Source organism: Patagioenas fasciata, chromosome 4 (assembly GCF_037038585.1).
Source record: "Patagioenas fasciata isolate bPatFas1 chromosome 4, bPatFas1.hap1, whole genome shotgun sequence".
Lineage (NCBI taxonomy): Eukaryota > Metazoa > Chordata > Aves > Columbiformes > Columbidae > Patagioenas > Patagioenas fasciata.
The window spans coordinates 78,767,034-78,784,589 of NC_092523.1; the positions used below are offsets into that span (position 1 = coordinate 78,767,034).

The window sequence follows — 17,556 nt, forward strand, 5'->3', positions numbered from 1 at the left end:
TTATGTAGCACACCAGTTTTGCCAACTCTTTTTTCAATAACAAGGTCACGGGTCCCAGCCATCCAAAGGGCAGTGACGAGTCACTTCTGCGCTCGGTACGCATACACGTGAAAGGAAAATTACCTAATAATTTCAGTTGTTATCCCTCAGGATTACTCCACAGTACACATTTTTCCACATTTCTATTGTGCCATTAATCGTTATCCTGTGCCTTCTGCAGAAACATCTCTTGTGCTCCCACAAAGGCTGCCAGGCTCCCCCTCTCCAAGGGGTCACAGGCTGCAGAGGAATCCACAGAAACAGGAAACCAGGCTTCCTCCATCAGTTCTGAAACACCAAAACCTGTTTCCTTTCCGCAAAAATAAAGCCCGCCAGGGCATCCTCTGGGTAGGCTCACTGTGTGAGCAGCAGCTCAGGAGGAGGCAGAAGCCACAGGATTTCTTGCTTGAGAAATAAATGTGAGATACCTTGTAGTGCTTACAAACCAGCAATATGAAGGAGATCATCTTCTTGCTGCTCCTATGGCATCTGCAGAGTGGCAGCGCTGGATTTAATACTCCAGGAAAGCTCTGGACCACAGGCCAGGATGGTGAAACTCAGACAAGTGACTCAACTCCACCTCTGACTACAATTGCAGGGTCACCCCATCCTGAGATCCAGGCTGTCCAAGTGAATGTCTCGCAGGGACCTGCTTTCGCATCCTCAGGCAATACTACGGGAATGAAAGCGGTGAAAAAGCCCTCCGATCCTATCACGTCTACCCCTGCAAGCCAGACAAACGGACACAGCGGTGGTGGCTCTGACACAGATAAGATGGGAAGCTCATGGAACAGCAAAGGGACATCTCTAGAGAGCGATGTCAGACAGGTCGTGCTCCAGCAAGACACCAGTGCAAGACAGGATCCAGTTACGGGGAACAGATCTCCCAAGGAATCATCCCTCAGCACTGGAACCACCAGCACCCAGCAGGATGCCACCTCCAAACCGTCCGGCTTTGAAACTACCAGACGAAAGTAAGGAAAGTTACTTATTCTTTCTTGTCTCTTATGTATTGCTTAGGAATGGTTGTTTTCTCATTCTCACTTAAATAATTGGTGAAAGTCCTAGGAATATCAGTAAAAATATTTTCTGAGCTTAAAGAAGACCATCTAAAACAAGCGAGGTGCCAAACCTGCAGCATTTACTCAGTCAAAACCATACATTTGTAACAGAGTAAATGCTGCAATATTTTATTCCTCAGGGTTGTTATCTCAAAACCAACAGGAAAGTCCCTACACGGGTGGGGAAGGACTACAATAGATGTCTCCCTGTTCCATGCACAGTAAACTTTGGTTGTTCTGGTTTTTGTTTTTCTCTTGTGGGTAAAAGAAATTGCAAATGCACTTTTTCATTTGGAATCTATTAAAAATGATAATGCCCATAAACTTCTCCACTAAATTGAAAACACAAGCAATTAAGTGTACAAAAGGGATCAATGTCTGACAATTTGAAGCACCTTATTCTGTGATAGAAACTGATGAAAAGTGGCATTACAGGTTAATGTGCGTTCAGAACTGTATATTATAACTTAACAGAGAATAGCTACACATTGCATAGTATATAAAAATGTACTGTCTGGTTTTATATCTCTGGAACACTCAACTATTTTCTTTGTTCTTCAATGTCTTCAGTTCTCAATGGGGATGCCAATACAGACTTTGGGGTTGTTGCAATGTTCACTTAATTGCTTATATGTATTCAGACTCTGGTAGAAAATGAAAGATACAAAGAACTGCTTGTTTTCCATAGTATTTATGAAAAGTGGTATTTCTTCTACCTTTAACATAAGATAAAAATAGAGAAAGCAAAAAATCAGTCTGGTGAACAAGGTCGTATATTTCATTTATCACAATGGGATGCGGCTGCAACTGCAGAGAGGTAAAATAACCAAATCTTGTATTGCTTAGCACCTTATTTCATCAGTCGTTGAGGAGCAACCTGCTGTGGAACATACGCAAAGGTTACAAGCTCTGTCTTCCTACCACATACAAGTGGTTTTACTATCAGCACACGTTTTGAGCTTTTCTTCCAGTTTTGCCACTGACCTGGCCTGTGACTTAAGCAAGTCACTTCACTTTTATTCCTACCTATTTTCAAATTTTCGTGTTACCCATATCAATGAATAAAGCAATACTGGAACACTACAGCTGTGCTTCAGTAGCAGAGAGGGTTTTTCCAGGTTTCAGTGATATTAAATGTGAGCACCAATTTGATGTCAAAGAAGAAAACTGAGGATATATTCCTTTCAATTGAGTTCATGACAGACACATTTTTTTTAGCCTGCGTAGAGAGACAAACACAGCATTTTGTTGTATAAAACAGCTTGAATAACATTGGTGCTATGGAGCAAGTCTGAGGTGGAGCCCCAGCCATTCCGGATCCAATTCTACTAATGACTATTCAAGGCAGCTCCTGAATACTTAAGACATTGATTCAGGCTATAAATTAACCACACTATCTCCAGATTGTTGGATGGGTCTACATTACTCTCTTCTCTTAGTATTTGTATATTAGATATTTTACAATTATCATTAATTCAGTGAGGGTTTTCATAGCCTTCCCCTGCCATTGCCTTGGGTGGTGGTGAGTGACAGTGGTTTATCACGTAGCACAGAAGGGTTTAGTTCAGTCAGCACTGGGGACAGATTTGCTGTCATGGGTAGGAGTGCTGGAATATTTCATTCTCACGACCAGACCTCTGCATTTCTCCCTGGAAATTGCTTTTGCCTGTATCAGCTTCATAGGATTTCTAGTGTACTGACAAATGAAATTGAATGGTTAAGCTCAGCAGATGGCTCAAATACACAAGACACGTAGAAACCTGATTTAACCGCCTAGTTAATACAAGGTCCACAGTCGCTTTCGATCATGTCACTCTTTAATGGAGCAGAGAGAACAATTCTCAATTCAATTTCTTACCATTTTGCATCAGTGTGCATTTACAATACATAAAGTCATGCATGGCTTAGGTTTCTAGCTCACTAGGTATATTCACTGTGACCTGGAAGGAGGAACCTCTGACGCTGCCACTTCAGCTGCCCTGGTGGCTGTCAGAGGACGTTTGACAAGAAGCATTCGCTTTGCCCTCACAGTGTTGTATTCCAGCCATGCAGAAGGCCTTTGCAATGAGCCCCTCTTGGCCAGTAGCATCTTGAATGTACTTCTGATACTTGGCTGTAAACCCACAATCTGATTTTCCTACACATGCCAAATGCAATGCTATTCCCATCGGAGTCCTAAAGACCAAAGCAAACAGCTCACCCAAGCGCTAGTATTCACTACGCAATGATGCACTTCAATAATGATGCATGTGGTGTGCTACCAAGAAAATCTAACCGTCCAAAGAGTATTTAAATACAAGTGTTTTACACTTCTGTATTACACTCCTGGTAAATAACACCATAGGTGGTGAGGAAAAACCTGGGGGGGAAAAACATCCACCTTGAATTTCATGGGCTTTGGCTCAGCTCCTTTTTGTTCAAGAGCCCCCTAAGAAATGAAGCAGTGACAGCATAAAGATATAGATCTGCATGAGTAAGTGCCAAATGAGGTACAAAGCAAGTGGCAGGGCATTTAACCATTTAATGAAGCTAAATAAGAAAACAGAAGCTGCTCAAAACAACACTATGAACAGACTGAAGAACAACGTTCACCCCTGGAACTGGGATGGATCTTCGCTTTTATCACTTTCATTTTGTCGCTTATAAAAGCGTTTATTTCTTTTGGTCAGTGTTTCTCCAAGTGGAGAAACCATCACTGACACACTGCAATGCCCTTTTCTGCAGATTATAAAAGAACTAACAAACCAGGGAAAACCAGCACCACTGAAGGTCATCTGAGAAACTTTGGCAGTAAACTAGACCAGAAACACCTCAATGAACTTCATACTCTGGGTCAATTAGATGATGGAAAATAAATGTATATTCCAGAGGGAATAATGCAGAACTAAGACCATTTTAAAGGGCAGTTTGTCTGCATCTTAAACTGTGCTTTACTGGATGATTCTCAAAGCAGATTAATGGGTATCTTCTCAAAAGTCTTAAATTCTACTCGTAGGAAGGTTTGATTATTTTGAAGGGCTCTGAGCACAGAGAGGGAGATACGGTCTGAAAGAGCTGATCTGGTTTGCAACAAAACTTTTAAAACGCTAGAATATGTTGGCAAAGACCTAAGTGGAAATTGTGAATTAATTTTTGCAGCACAGGTAGGACACATAATTGGTCACAACAGCAAATAGAAACTTGGATGAGACAAAGGGGCTGTTCACAGGCCAAGGCTTCAGCACTGTAGACACAAAACAAGGAAACGAATGGGGAGAGTAGAACTTGTGTTTTGTAACAGACAGGACAAAATGTCAGGACCCCGAGTGCTGAAAAAACCACATTAAACCAATGGTGTGACTGCCCCCACCTAATACTTCAGGGTAAACAAGTCAGCTGCTTCTCAGGACTGCAAACATATCCCATAATATATTTTACCACCACTTACTGTATTCCATTGCATATAAAATGCACTTTTCAGAGGCTGTCCAGGTTTTCCATTCCAATCAGTTTGTAAAACAGATTTCCCAATTTAATTATTTTAAGGTCTGTCCCTAGTGAGCACTGAGTTTTTATTTCAGCTGAGATTCATACATTTCAGAGCAAAGGAGGCCAGGCAGTGAACGTAAAATAATTATTTTGGTTCAGGTTTATAATTTCTCTTTGAACTAGAGTTTGTATTTTTGATAGGTGAATTATGTTAATTTAAAGATACAGAATTTACTGTATCACTAGTATCGAAAAAGTGAGAGGTTTTTCCAGTCACCCAGTGGAGTTCAAAGGACGTTACTGAAATGAAAATCTCATCTCCCATGCAATAGAAAACAAATCTTGTGAGGGTGCTTTCTCTCCTTATAATCTGAGTGTTTACATCATGTCAATCAACATTATCTCTCCTCATCCACAGCTGACAGGTTGTTTAAAGCAAGCTGAAAATATATCACAGCAATGTGCTTTTATACAACCCAAATTCAGGGCATATACTCTGGTCTTCTCTGGAAAAATGGAAGGAAGGAAAGAAAAGAAAGAAAGGAAGGGAAGGAAGGGAAGGAAGGGAGGGAGGGAGGGAGGAAGGAAGGAAGGAAGGAAGGGAGGAAGGGAGGAAGGGAGGAAGGGAGGAAGAAAGAAAGAGAGGAAGAAAGAAAGAGAGGAAGAAAGAAAGAGAGGAAGAAAGAAAGAGAGAGAGGAAGAAAGAAAGAGAGAAAGAAAGAGAGAGAGGAAGAAAGAAAGAGAGAAAGAAAGAGAGAAAGAAAGAGAGAAAGAAAGAGAGAAAGAAAGAGAGAAAGAAAGAGAGAAAGAGAGAAAGAGAGAAAGAGAGAAAGAGAGAGAGAAAGAGAGAGAGAAAGCAAGAGAGAAAGCAAGAGAGAAAGCAAGAAAGCAAGAAAGCAAGAAAGCAAGAAAGCAAGAAAGCAAGAAAGCAAGAAAGCAAGAAAGAAAGAAAGAAAGAAAGAAAGAAAGTCCTGGTCCCTCAGCCTCTCCTTGCAAGGCATCTCCTGGCTCCAGATGCTCGTAGCATCTTTCTACATCACCTTTGCTGAGGTGTAAAGGACAATACAAAAGGAAACAGGTGTAGAATTGAGATAAGTAGCTCATAAACTGTTCTATGAAATTCCAGTAAAGTGCATACAATGTGAATGAGGCACAACCACCAAGCCATGCACAGGCTTTAACAATGGCCTCAGCTTGGGATCCTTTTGTATTCCTTCAGCAACACAATAATCTCTTTTTCATGATTCAGTGATGTTCCACTGAGCTGATTCAAAAGCATTTCTATTAAAAGCCAGGTAATCTAATTTACTCACGGATAAAAAAATAACTCATTTTCAGATATAACATGAAAGGGGCAAAATGAAATCTATAACCTGCGTGGCCTGGCTGCCACTGGTGTTCCCATTGTGCATGGCTTTAGGATTACTGACAAGGATCTGTGCTTATAAGCATATGGAAGAAAACGCATACGGGTACACCTGATACTGTATAGCTGGCAAGTTTGGTATTTGTTTTTTTCTTGGTGAAGAACAGTTCACAGTGGAAATGGGCTGTGGAAGGGCAGTCTCCCAAACTTCCACCCACCCTGTCACATTAAGAAAATTATACTTTTTTGATGTTAGTGTGAATAGTGCTTCACTTTTCAGCGACATCGGGTATCACAGCACCAAGAGGACATGTTCAAAGCCTGCTGAAGGAAACAATGCCATTGCAAATGTATTCAAAACAATCCTGTCACAGACCAGCCAACTTGAACAGCAAGCAGTCCCTGCACAGGACACCCCGCCGGTCACACCGTGTGTCTGAGGACGTTGTCTGGTCTCTTCTTGAACACTGTCAGGTTGGGGCTGTGACACCTCCCTGGGGAATCTGTTCAGTGTCCAGCACCTCTGGGTGAAGAAACTTTTCCTCATGTCCAACTGACCCTCCCTGGCACATCTTCTGCCATTCCCTGGGGTTCCGTCACTGGTGACTTAAGAGAAGAACTTGGTGCCTGTGCTTCTCCCTTGGGAGGAAGCTGCAACCATGATGAGTTCTCCTCTCAGTTTCCTCTTCTTCAGGCTGAACAAATCCAGAAACTTCAGCTGCTTCTCATACGGCTTCCCCTTCAAACCCTTCATCAACTTCGTAGCCTCTTCTGCACACTCTCCAGTAGCTTAATATTTTTTTTATCCTGTGTCCCCAGCCCTGCGCACAGTGAATGCTCCAGGTGAGGCCACACCACATGCACCAGGACACGGGTCCCTCTTGGCTCCGGGGACACTGTTGGCTCACATTCAACTCGCGGTCGCCCAGAGCCCGCAGATCCCTCCGCAGCATCTCGTCCCGTGGTCTGTTTGTACAGCCAGGGCTGCAAAAATCCGGCACAAAATCACAGGCAGCGGCCGCCACCTGCCGGCCCCGCCCGGCAGCGCGAAACCACGGTATTCATGCTCAAAAATTCAGGTCAAGAAGCTGACATCGGGGCGGGGACACAGGTTTTTTGGCTGCAAAGACCACTAGAGACCACTAGAGACCCTTGATGACGACTCTGGAATAGCAAAGATGGACTGCGGGTGAATGGCGGGGTTATGGAAATAATTTATGTTTAATACATTAACTAAGCGGTAGAGACACATGTATATGCAATAGGTATGTGTAATAAATACCATGAAGTGCAAATCACATGCACACTAGATTAGAGGAGCAATCCTCCGAGCGTCCAGCACTACTGTAATAAAAGTGCCTGCTTTTTAACACTTTAAAACAGCGTTAAAGGGTCTTTTTGCTGACTTCTCAGTATCACAGGCACACGCCCCCGAATCGGGAGCCAGGGGTGTGTGTAAGACCACATGCTTATTATACAGGTACTTAAAACCAAATGGGGTGGGTTTTGTCACATAAAGTCAAGTGCAGCCTCAGAAATCTGCACAGTGACTTAAGAAACCGGATTTGTTTCTTATGAAAGCTTAAACAAGGATAAATAAATAACTACTGAGATACCTGCTATTCATCTCCTAGCTGTGCATGACAGGGCAGGCTTCTGTAGGCTTTGTGGTTTCATTATGTACACGGGGAAGATGTTTTTTGCTGTAAATCACATCCCTTTGAAGCTGCAAGACGTTGCTCAGTAATTCCCACCATATATATACACCTTCATATCATGAGACTGATGCACATCGCTGAGGATAAGTCAGCTGAATACAGGGAAACACTATGGTAATTTTTCTCACATTCTCAGAATGTAAACTGAGGGAAACACATATTATTGGTACATACTCATGTAGACGAGGCACTGGGCTCCTTGCCATGGACACAGTCTGGGCAGTCCTTGCTTACAACTGCCTTGAAACCACTTCTGTTTCACATGCTGCATCCCTTTTATTTTCTGGCCAGTTGTGCAAATGAAGAAACACTTCATGGGAAAAAAATAAACAGGACTGGTATAAGTACAAGAGAAGCAAACTTTTCCGAGAGGGTATGAATGCAAGATCTAAATAAGCTGTATGGGATGTGTAGGATCTCAAAAGCTAAAGACGGGCTTAAAGGCACCATTTGGGTCCCGCTGATTCCCTACCAGGTGCTTTGCTCCACGGCCCATTAGCTACTCAGGAGTTGGGATTTGCAATGGCCACAAACCCCAGCAGACCGAGGGCACACTTACTGCAAATGAAACAAATGCTTCTCTTCACACCATGCTCTGCTTCCCAAATAGGGTGAAACCGTCCTTGATGTGGAGTTCGGGTAGCAGTATTTTGATTTGAGCTGGAAATACTCTGCAAATATCACAGAGAGCCAGGTGCTGTCCCATGTCTTGCCACCAGTGAGGTTTCCCGGCCAATACACGCAAGAGGAGGCTGAAATCTGTCACCCGGGCTTTGTGCCAGTCGGGGACTTGCACTGCTCCCCCCAGGCTGGATTTCTCTTGTATGTTGCAAGGATTTTGTTTTGTTTTTAAACGCAGCTTTTCTGATTGAAATCAGGCTCGATGAAAAAGAAACGCCAGGCTCCTGCAGCTCTCAACAAAATCTGCATGTTAGAAGCCTGTGTTGCTGATCTGGAATATATTATTCCATGGAGGGTAAAGAGGATTTTCAGATTTAAAGTCCTGTTATGCAAATCAGTTGTCTTCTGTTCTGCCTTTGCGTTAACACAGTCTGTCATCGTTCTTCCGCCACGCTTCAGCTTCTGTTTCCAAATCTACATTTTTTCAGACAATTTGATTTCGAAATTATATTTACATTCTTAACATCTCCTAATGAGCTTATTTCATTGGTAGCATAAACCTAATTATGAGTCACACCAGGGGCTCTTTTGCTGAGAATATTTCCTCCAATTTAGCCTGATCAAAGATTGCTGGGCCACGTGAGAACCACAGCTTCAGACGTTGCACTCGTGTAGCTTCAGAATGAGTTAAATATTTTAGATAGAAACGATCTGCTCAAGTTGAGTTAAATTTATGGTATAGACCAGAGACTGAGTTCAGACTTTAAAAATCGAGAGCGGTCCTTACCTGATACATTTGGGATGTATTGTACCATGTTTTCCTTTGGAGGGCATCTCCAAATGGGCAGGTTCCAAGAGCTGTTACCTTGAAGCTGGCCACGCTCAATAATAATGATAATTAGTGGATTTATGTCATGAATTTTAAAAAGTAGATTTTTTTTGTAACCAAACTCTCTGTACCCCGGAGCTTTCATGTATTTTACAACTGCTTTTTATGCCTGTTTTCATTGTTTTATCTTTTCATTGATCACATTTGCTCAGATGTAAATTGGAATTCAATTACCAAAAATTATACCCCAATGGTATACACTGCAGAAAAGGTCGACACTGCTGTATGTCTTCTGCTGAATCCATTTCTCTGGTGAGCTCTTGGGTCTGCATGTGGGGGTACAGCACAAGCAAGGGAGCCAGGAGCTCAAATCCTAACCTCACCACCGGCTCATTGTGGCCTAGATTTTAAAACTGGACTCTTATACTTGAGTTGTGGGTTCACAGGGGTGTTAAGCTCAGCACCCAGCTACCCAAGGGGTTAGTTCTTAGCGCCTCACTTTCCCGACAGCCAACTTGCAAGCGTAAGAGAGCCGTGGTGCTGCGCAACTGCTTAAGGTGGTGTTATCACTTCACATGTCTTCTGATCAGACTTTATTTGCCATCAGTTAATTGCTAAGGATTATTCAGGAATTTAGACATTTACATTGTCTATACCAAGTTTAAACCGCAAGCAAATCATGAGCAAACCTCCGTGCTAAGTCAGAGCACCTCCTGACCAGACCCCTGTGTCCAGTATCCCCACCACATGCTGAGAGATTTTTCTTTTAAATCTCTGTGCTGTACTTCAGAGAAAAAACCCAGGTTTTAATGCTGGGTATGAATGCAGAAGCCTCACTACAGCTGTGAGCTGGAAGAGATTTCATGTCCATAGTGAAGAAAGGAGCTCAGTGGTAGGGCCATGGGCAACCTAACAAGTCTTGATGACCCTGAGCAACCCCACCCAAAACATTCACCCACCCCCATTGGTTCCATTTAAACTCAGGCTTGAGCTCATTCTCCTTATCATTCTGATTCAGTTACAACTGCTTGTCTCAATGCTCTCAGCCTGCAGGAGACTGTAAAGGATCCATATGCCCCAGCCGAAGGGGTGGTGTAAGTAACTTCTCTGTAAAATTCAAAAGACTTCAGTCTCCTTTTGATTCTGCCAATTTTATGTGTCTCCAACTTGCATAGAGTTGCTCCTGGCTTCCACAGAGGTTGTGAGATGAGTATCTCGTTTTTAAAGCTTATGGTTGAAAGCTGAATTTAATCTTTAGTAAATATTTATTAATGGAGTATCTAATTTATATACACAGACAAAAGGCTATAGCTAGAGGAGACAGAATATAAAAGAAGCATCAAACAAAACACACAGCCTTTTTATACCCAATTAAAAAGAAATATTACCGTAATGAAAATTCTCAAGGAAGTGGGGACTGAGTGAGCAAAATTGGATCAAAGAGAATTGATAAAAAGCCGTTTTCTATGCAGCACATTATTCCTCAATTAAACAATGTGTGTTGTTGGGGGGAGCACCACAATACGGTAGTGGCAATAGAAATATGGAGAGGTTCAATCTGTTGGCCTCACTCAGCATCTCCCTCCCCAGGTTATCCTGCTGTTTGCTCAGGAATCATTTTCCAAGCGAAATACCACTGAATGTGATGGGAGTGCACTGGTAGGATCGCTGAAAACAAAAGCCATCACTTAAGGATAGCTACTGATATTATTGTGTGTTTTCTGCTGTTATTCTTGTTTGAAGCAGCGTGGATCTGTACTAATGCCAATTAAGTAAATAGAACTAATCTGTTCTTAACTGTATTTTGATTTCTACTGCAAGGAACCCATAGCAAGACACTGATTTCAGGGTCAGCTGGGTAATGTAAATACATATTTCCTTACTGGATTATGAAACACTAAGAGTACTAATACAACTGGTAACAAAGGTTAGCAGCAAAACATGACCCACGTTCTCGTACACAAATACTGGTTTGGAAGTACTTGCAAGTTCAGCTGCCATACAACTGAAACAATATCATCTCACTAACTTGCCAAGCCAAAAATGAAATGTGTTTCAGCATAGGTAAGGGAATAATGTATGACCCAGAGAAAGATTGTACTAAGTTAGAGGGCAAAAAATATACTGGACCAAATAGACATTTGTTCCATTGGCAGAAATGCAATAATATGTTTTTCAGAATGCCTCCCAGTCTGCGGCTTGGGGACTTTGAGACAGAGGTTATAGCTACAACTTAGTTTAAATCCTCCCAAACCACAACAACAAAACAACAAACCCCAAACGAAACAAGCAAACCCAACAGCATGTTCTTTCGTGAAATCATTTAACTGTTTTTTGAAATCCTTCTGGCTTCCCAGAGTTCCCAATCTGGCACAGTTGATGTTCCTGGAAATACCATATTGATCTCCCCCCTCCCTTTATTTTTTTCTGCAGAGCAGTCTACAGGTATGCTCCATATTTCTGGGGAAAGGGAAGAAGAATAGAAATCTTTATGCATAAAATGAAAGTTACATGTGGTTAAAATCATTACTAAACAATCCCTTGAATTCTGGATAAACAGTTTCTATAATCTGAAATACAGATATATTTTAAGATCTGTCATTACTGCAGTCTGGAAGAGCTTCTTGGTACTCGGTGCCCCACAAACATTTACAAAGAAAAAATTGGATTTGCAATATAAATATATGTAGAGATGGAGAAATGATTGTTTTCTATGTTGTGAATGGGCAGCTGAAGCACCAAGACTAATTTTCATCCCTTAGTCCTATCCCTAAATGACGGGTTTAACTTTCCTCTTTAAGTATCATATATCATAATATTGCAGAAAATGATATTTGTACTTCTAATTATGTTTCCCTTCTGTTTGTTCCAGGAACTGGTGTGCCTATGTCCACACCAGACTCCTGCCCACAGTGGTGGTGGACAACCTGGAAACCTTCTCCTCAGCCAGAGCAAAGCCTTGCACATGGCAGCTTGGGTCCTGTGCCCAGAGGTGCGTAGAAATAGGAACAATAAGTATTTGTGAGTGCTTTATCACCAGGTGTAAAAGTTTGTTGGAGCAGAAGGCATAAATGAGAGGCATAAATATGTTTTTTTAATAATCACTCTATTGGGTATTTATTTCTGGCACAGCTTTGGTCAGCCAGCGAACCTAGGGAAGTAATTGGCCCGGATAAAACTCGTCTCTGTTCAACATATTCAGATTGTGCTTTGGGTGCCTGATTCTCCAAACATTAGATTTCAATAGTAAATGAAACTGGGTTTTAATGCGCGGGCCTGCAAAATCGCAAACTGAAACAGCACGAGCAAAGCAGAGCTTGTAACATATTTTTCCACTGAAAACTTTCAAAAGGCTTTTACACGTCAGCTGGAGTGTTGTGAGAATTGTCCTCTAGGTGGTACGGCAGAACGCGCTTAAAGCTCCGAGGTGAAACAGGGAATAGAGGGTTGTTAGGATTTGGTGACCGAACTATAGCTGAGGGTTTGCAAAACTGTGGGATGGGTCCTGTGGTTGAAATGTTACCATTTCTTTCCCTAATTCAATCTAGAAGATTCACAATAATTCTGGTTTTGTAGGAAAAATAACTCCTTGTGTTCTAAAATAATTGTCTACTATATACATTTCTGAGGCTTGTCTATGGGGACACTTATTTTTGAAATAGCTATTTCCCATTAACTCTTTTCGTGGACACTTCATTATTTTTTATGAGGGCTTTCAGGAATGGATTATGCTAATGCAGAATAAGGTGGTTTTATCATAAAATAAGACCATCCACACAGCAAAGGAACTGAGAACTCTCTTGATTTCCGTTCACCTTAATCTTTATTGAGTTCTTGCTGCTGAAAAAAGCCATTTCTCAGAGGCAAAGCTGGCTGGGGACACATGCAAAGCTACTGCCAGCTGCTATGAATTTTAATATATATAATATTACATCCCCTGTGAAGGGGTGACAAGATTAACTACCGTGCAAAATAAGGTGGCATTTTTTAATTCATCAGGAGAACATTTTTTGGCTTGACAGTCTTCACATTTTCCCACCTTTCTGGAACGATTTAGACAGGGATTTTGAGTCCAAACCAATTCTCTAACCTTTTTATCATTGCATTTTCCAAGACTTGAGGTGTTCTTCATGAACTACGCAATATTCTTTTTTATTCAAACTTTGTATTTAATGTATCAAAAGAGGCAAGTAGCCTTGCTGCTAGTTTCTCCTGTGTGCCTTGCTGCACTGTGTTCATTGTAAACTGGCTTGTCTGAGGTTAAGAAAGCTAAAAGGAGGTGTGGGGGTAGCCAGGACATGCAGAATGTGTTGGAACACAGAGACAAACCCGCTGCTGCCTCTGCACTTCCGTACTGTAACGGTAATAGCTGAGGCATCACAATTACATCGCCATACCCTCCTTACATCTACTTCCAGAGTGGAAATTGTCATGCTTTATTGGATTAATGCTTGTATAATCTTGTTTAAAATAATCAGAATGAAAAGCTGAAAGTGAACTGACGTGGCATGAATTAGTTGTGAATGCTTTCTTCACCCCTCAAAGAAAACAGTATTTAGCTATCGTATTTCTGGCTCACTCTGTCCAGTTTAATAGATACGAATCGCAATATCTTCCATGAAAGTTAGCAGTATTTGACTCCTGAATAAGATATTTAGCGAAAAAGTCTGCCAGCACTAAACAGACACCAGTCAGTTCCCTTTAAAATCCATGCAGATAATCTGAAGGCTTCAATATTAAAACTGTGATTGCTACTGAAACACCAAACCCTAATTAGGCTTCACTTCCAGATTCAAGCAGTTAATGAAAGGATACATTTGACATGTAAGATAACACAATGTAGTTATACACATATCGTCCAACTCCTGCTTGGCCACCAAAAACAGGCTTAAAATGTTGTTGTTTTCCAGGTCCCAGACGAGCACACAGCAAGCATACAGAATCAAACACAAAATAGTGACACGGCTGGAGTGGAAGTGCTGTCCTGGATACAGCGGGCAGAGCTGCCAGCCCAGAGGTGAGCGAGATGTTTGGGGTATTGTCCATTCCCTGCACCTGAATTGTCAGAGCAGCCAAGCAGAACGTCCTTTCCTCTCTTCCTCTCCAAAGAAAACTCATAAAATCCTCAGCCTTATTCCATTTTTCTAAACTATGGAGTTTGCACTCAGCGTGTCTCTACTTTTGACCTTTTAGTTATGGAGTATTGCAATGCTGTGGATATTAAATCCAGGTGCTCTGTTGAATACTTGTAAAATTCACCTACAGCACTATGATTCTTCTGTCTGTAAGAAAACCTTTAAACACAATTAAATAAGCTATCAACTTTATTTCCTTCTGAATTGAGTAGGACTTTAGTTTGTTTCAACAGTAACTGAGTTTTGCTGGGTATTACAGGATCCCTGTATAATTGTGACCCCCCCCCCCGCTCTTTTTTCCCCAAAATAGTATTTTATCTCTGCCCTGGTGATCAAACATATGGCAACATACTGCAGTTTAACATCTGTATTACAGCTATTTCTTTCCTACTGGCCTTAAACAAGCTGCCCTTGAAAAATAAGATCTGGCATCAGCATTCATATTTTAAATGAATGAATATTACAAGAAAGGTCATTAGATGTGGTAGGGAATTCAATCAGCAGCGGTAAAGTAGAGACTGTGATTAAAAATTAATGTAGAGGAATGAAGAGAAATCACTGCTACTCACATCCAGGAGGGAGATTTCAATGCTGAAGAGCCAGAGCCTCAGCAGGCACAGAATTCTCCCTGTGCAGCTGAGCGTGGAGTCAGATATTAGTATGGGACACAGTCGGCCAGGCTGTCCAGTGAGCATGGATCAGATGTTTTAAAGATTCGCTTTTAAAAAATGCAAACATTAGCAAAAATACATTAAAAATGCCTATTGAAGGGTAAGGCTGCACTTGATCAAAATGAAATGGCATCAAAACAACAGGGAAGCACTGACCAGGAAAAAATAGCTGTATAACTCAATTTGTAGTGGCATCTGTGTAAAAATAAGAATAAAGGAAAGTGTTGTCAAGCGTTACAGGAGCGGGTTTGAAATTACATCTCCTGGGTTCTCTTTTCGAACCTCTTCTGGCTTGCTAAATAACTTGGGGCAGCCACTTATAATCTGCATAACCACGTTTACCCATCTAGAAAATTGAGATGACACTTATCTCACGGGGGGCACGGGGATATTTAATTAATTAACGCTTGTAGAAGTGCTTAAAGAGATTGGGATGAAAGGTGTTATGTCAGAAAGGCTCTTCTTCCGCGCTTCTGGAATGCTGCCTCCCATGAGGAGCAGACCACCAGCATGGGCCCTGCCTGGGTTATTCAATTCCCATGAAGGGACGTCAGCTAATGAACTTGAACAGTCGGGAGCCCGACAGCCTTGTCCTCAGGCACTTTATTTCTCCAACGAGGTGGGGAGAAATGGTGTAAGCTCTGACTGGGGGTCTCCAGAGCCACTGAGCCCTCTGCTTGGCCTCTCTGCGCTTGATCTGCTCAACAACAGAACCCTTATTGAAGGGTTTCTGTGCCAAGGGAACTGGGGAATTCTGGCAATATGTTTTAGATCCTGGGAAGGCACTGGTAGTGTGATGTGAGTTGCCTGTAGCAAATGCTAATTCAAAACACCTTCTGGTTTAGCATCTCCTTCAAACCAAGTGAAATCATGCACAGCTATTTCAGTCTTACAGTCTGGGCAGGAGGAAACACTTGTCACCATCTGATAGTTATTACTAGACATCTGTAACCTGTATTGGGTGGTCTCCCTGTAACTGCTCTCAAGGTAATATGTGGTAAGACTGAAGAGCCTCTGATAAGACGTGTTCAGGCCGCTGTTTCTGACTTTACCTCTCATGTGGCAACATATGACGGAATTGGTTAAGACATGGATCCTAGTCCAGCAATGCAATTTAACAAGAAACTTTTTAAGAAGGGAAATATGTATACGTAACTTCTCACAAGTCTCAGGAAACAGTGCAATATAAAGAATTCAACAAATAGATCATCATTTTTTTGGGGGGGATTTGGGAATATCAAATGCTTAACTGGAAGAAAAAAAGCTAAAATGAAAGGGCTTGTAATTTCTGAGTTGCCAAGTTCATTGCGTGATTTTTACTACATGCAGGTTTTTCTTAACTGTTCACCCTGGAGAAAACAATGTATGTGTAGCAATGTCTAAGGTGAATAAACCCCGTTTGCTCATGCAAATATGGTCCTTGAACACTCTATTATGTGTCATGAGCGATTTCAAGAGCTATGAGGTTCAAATGTTGATCGTGCTGTGTTTGAATTCACCTTTGCTGAGAAGCGAGGCTCAGATGACTTACTGTGTATTAATGAGTTTCTGTTGTCCCTGGCTGCGGTTGGGAGCAAAGCGCTGGTTTCGGAGTTGCTGATGGTGCCACAACCATTGTTAAGTGCTGAATTCTCCTGCACAGCAGCGATGTCATTTCTCCAGCAGATGGCTGTAAAATGTTCTGCACAGGAGCCAGTGCGATGCTCTGCATGGGGTGAGCCGCAGACACAAAAGGTAGCGATTAATTCACCTTGGAACACGGGGAATGAGGAGGAAACTCCCCAACTCCCCACAGGGATTCCCCTTCAGCCACTCCCGCTTCATCAAAAATATATTGGGAGAAAAAGATCAGATTTCCGTATTTTTAATATTCCTTGAAATCATTTTGCACCCTGTGTTTAAAAATACATGGGACAATAAATTTTACATCTAGGTTAATACATTCTATGATAGGAGCCTAATGTTTGATTCCTATGTGTGTCACCTGATATTCAGAAGTGCTGAAGCTCCTTGAGAAGCTGGAATTATTCCTTATTGCTCAGCATTTTGAAATGCTGCTTTTTTCCAATTTGTAAAGGTCTCAAACACAAATCATTTGATGGCTCTTTCCAACCTAAGGAGATTATGTATTGGAGTTTGCCTGGTGCTCCCGTCACATCTGCTGCCTTTGAACATCTGGGATGGGGAATCTCAGGTGTGGGACCAAGGAGCACATAAGACTTAATCACCATATGATGTGTCAGAACGGTTCCTTTGGAAAAGGATGAAGCCACACTGGAAAGATGGTATAGAACATATATTGCAAATGACTCCTTCGAATTTGCTTCACAAATGAAAACCCCGAATTTCTAACGCTGCCTTTCCTTACAGTGATGAAATGTAATAACTGTACAATATGAGGTGTTGTCTGTGGGTGAGTTTTGTGGCTGCAGTCCTTGCTGCTTTTAGAAGCGCTATCATGCACTGTTGGCTTGCTCCGTTACACGTTTGCTGCAGCAGAGTAATACTGGGTTCTGTTTCTTACAGGGATTAAGTTATCTGAGCAGTTTAAAGCATTAGTAAACAGGCACACAGCAAGAAATATATCTCCTTTAAAGTCTAAAAGTTAATAAAATTGGAAGGGTTTAGGTATTCTGCCATGTGAAGCT

General features: G+C 41.8%; 1 protein-coding gene across 1 annotated transcript in view; it reads left to right on the top strand.

Moving 5' to 3' along the window:
- The first annotated feature begins 380 nt into the window (after positions 1-380).
- Positions 381-17,556, top strand: part of MMRN1 (multimerin 1) — a 29,411-nt gene continuing 12,235 nt past the window's right edge. The window contains exons 1-3 of the mRNA XM_065837930.2: positions 381-1,013; positions 11,975-12,094; positions 14,013-14,119. Of these exons, the coding sequence (XP_065694002.2) occupies positions 493-1,013; positions 11,975-12,094; positions 14,013-14,119 (748 nt within the window). The 5' untranslated portion in view covers positions 381-492. The remainder of the gene's footprint in view (positions 1,014-11,974; positions 12,095-14,012; positions 14,120-17,556) is intronic.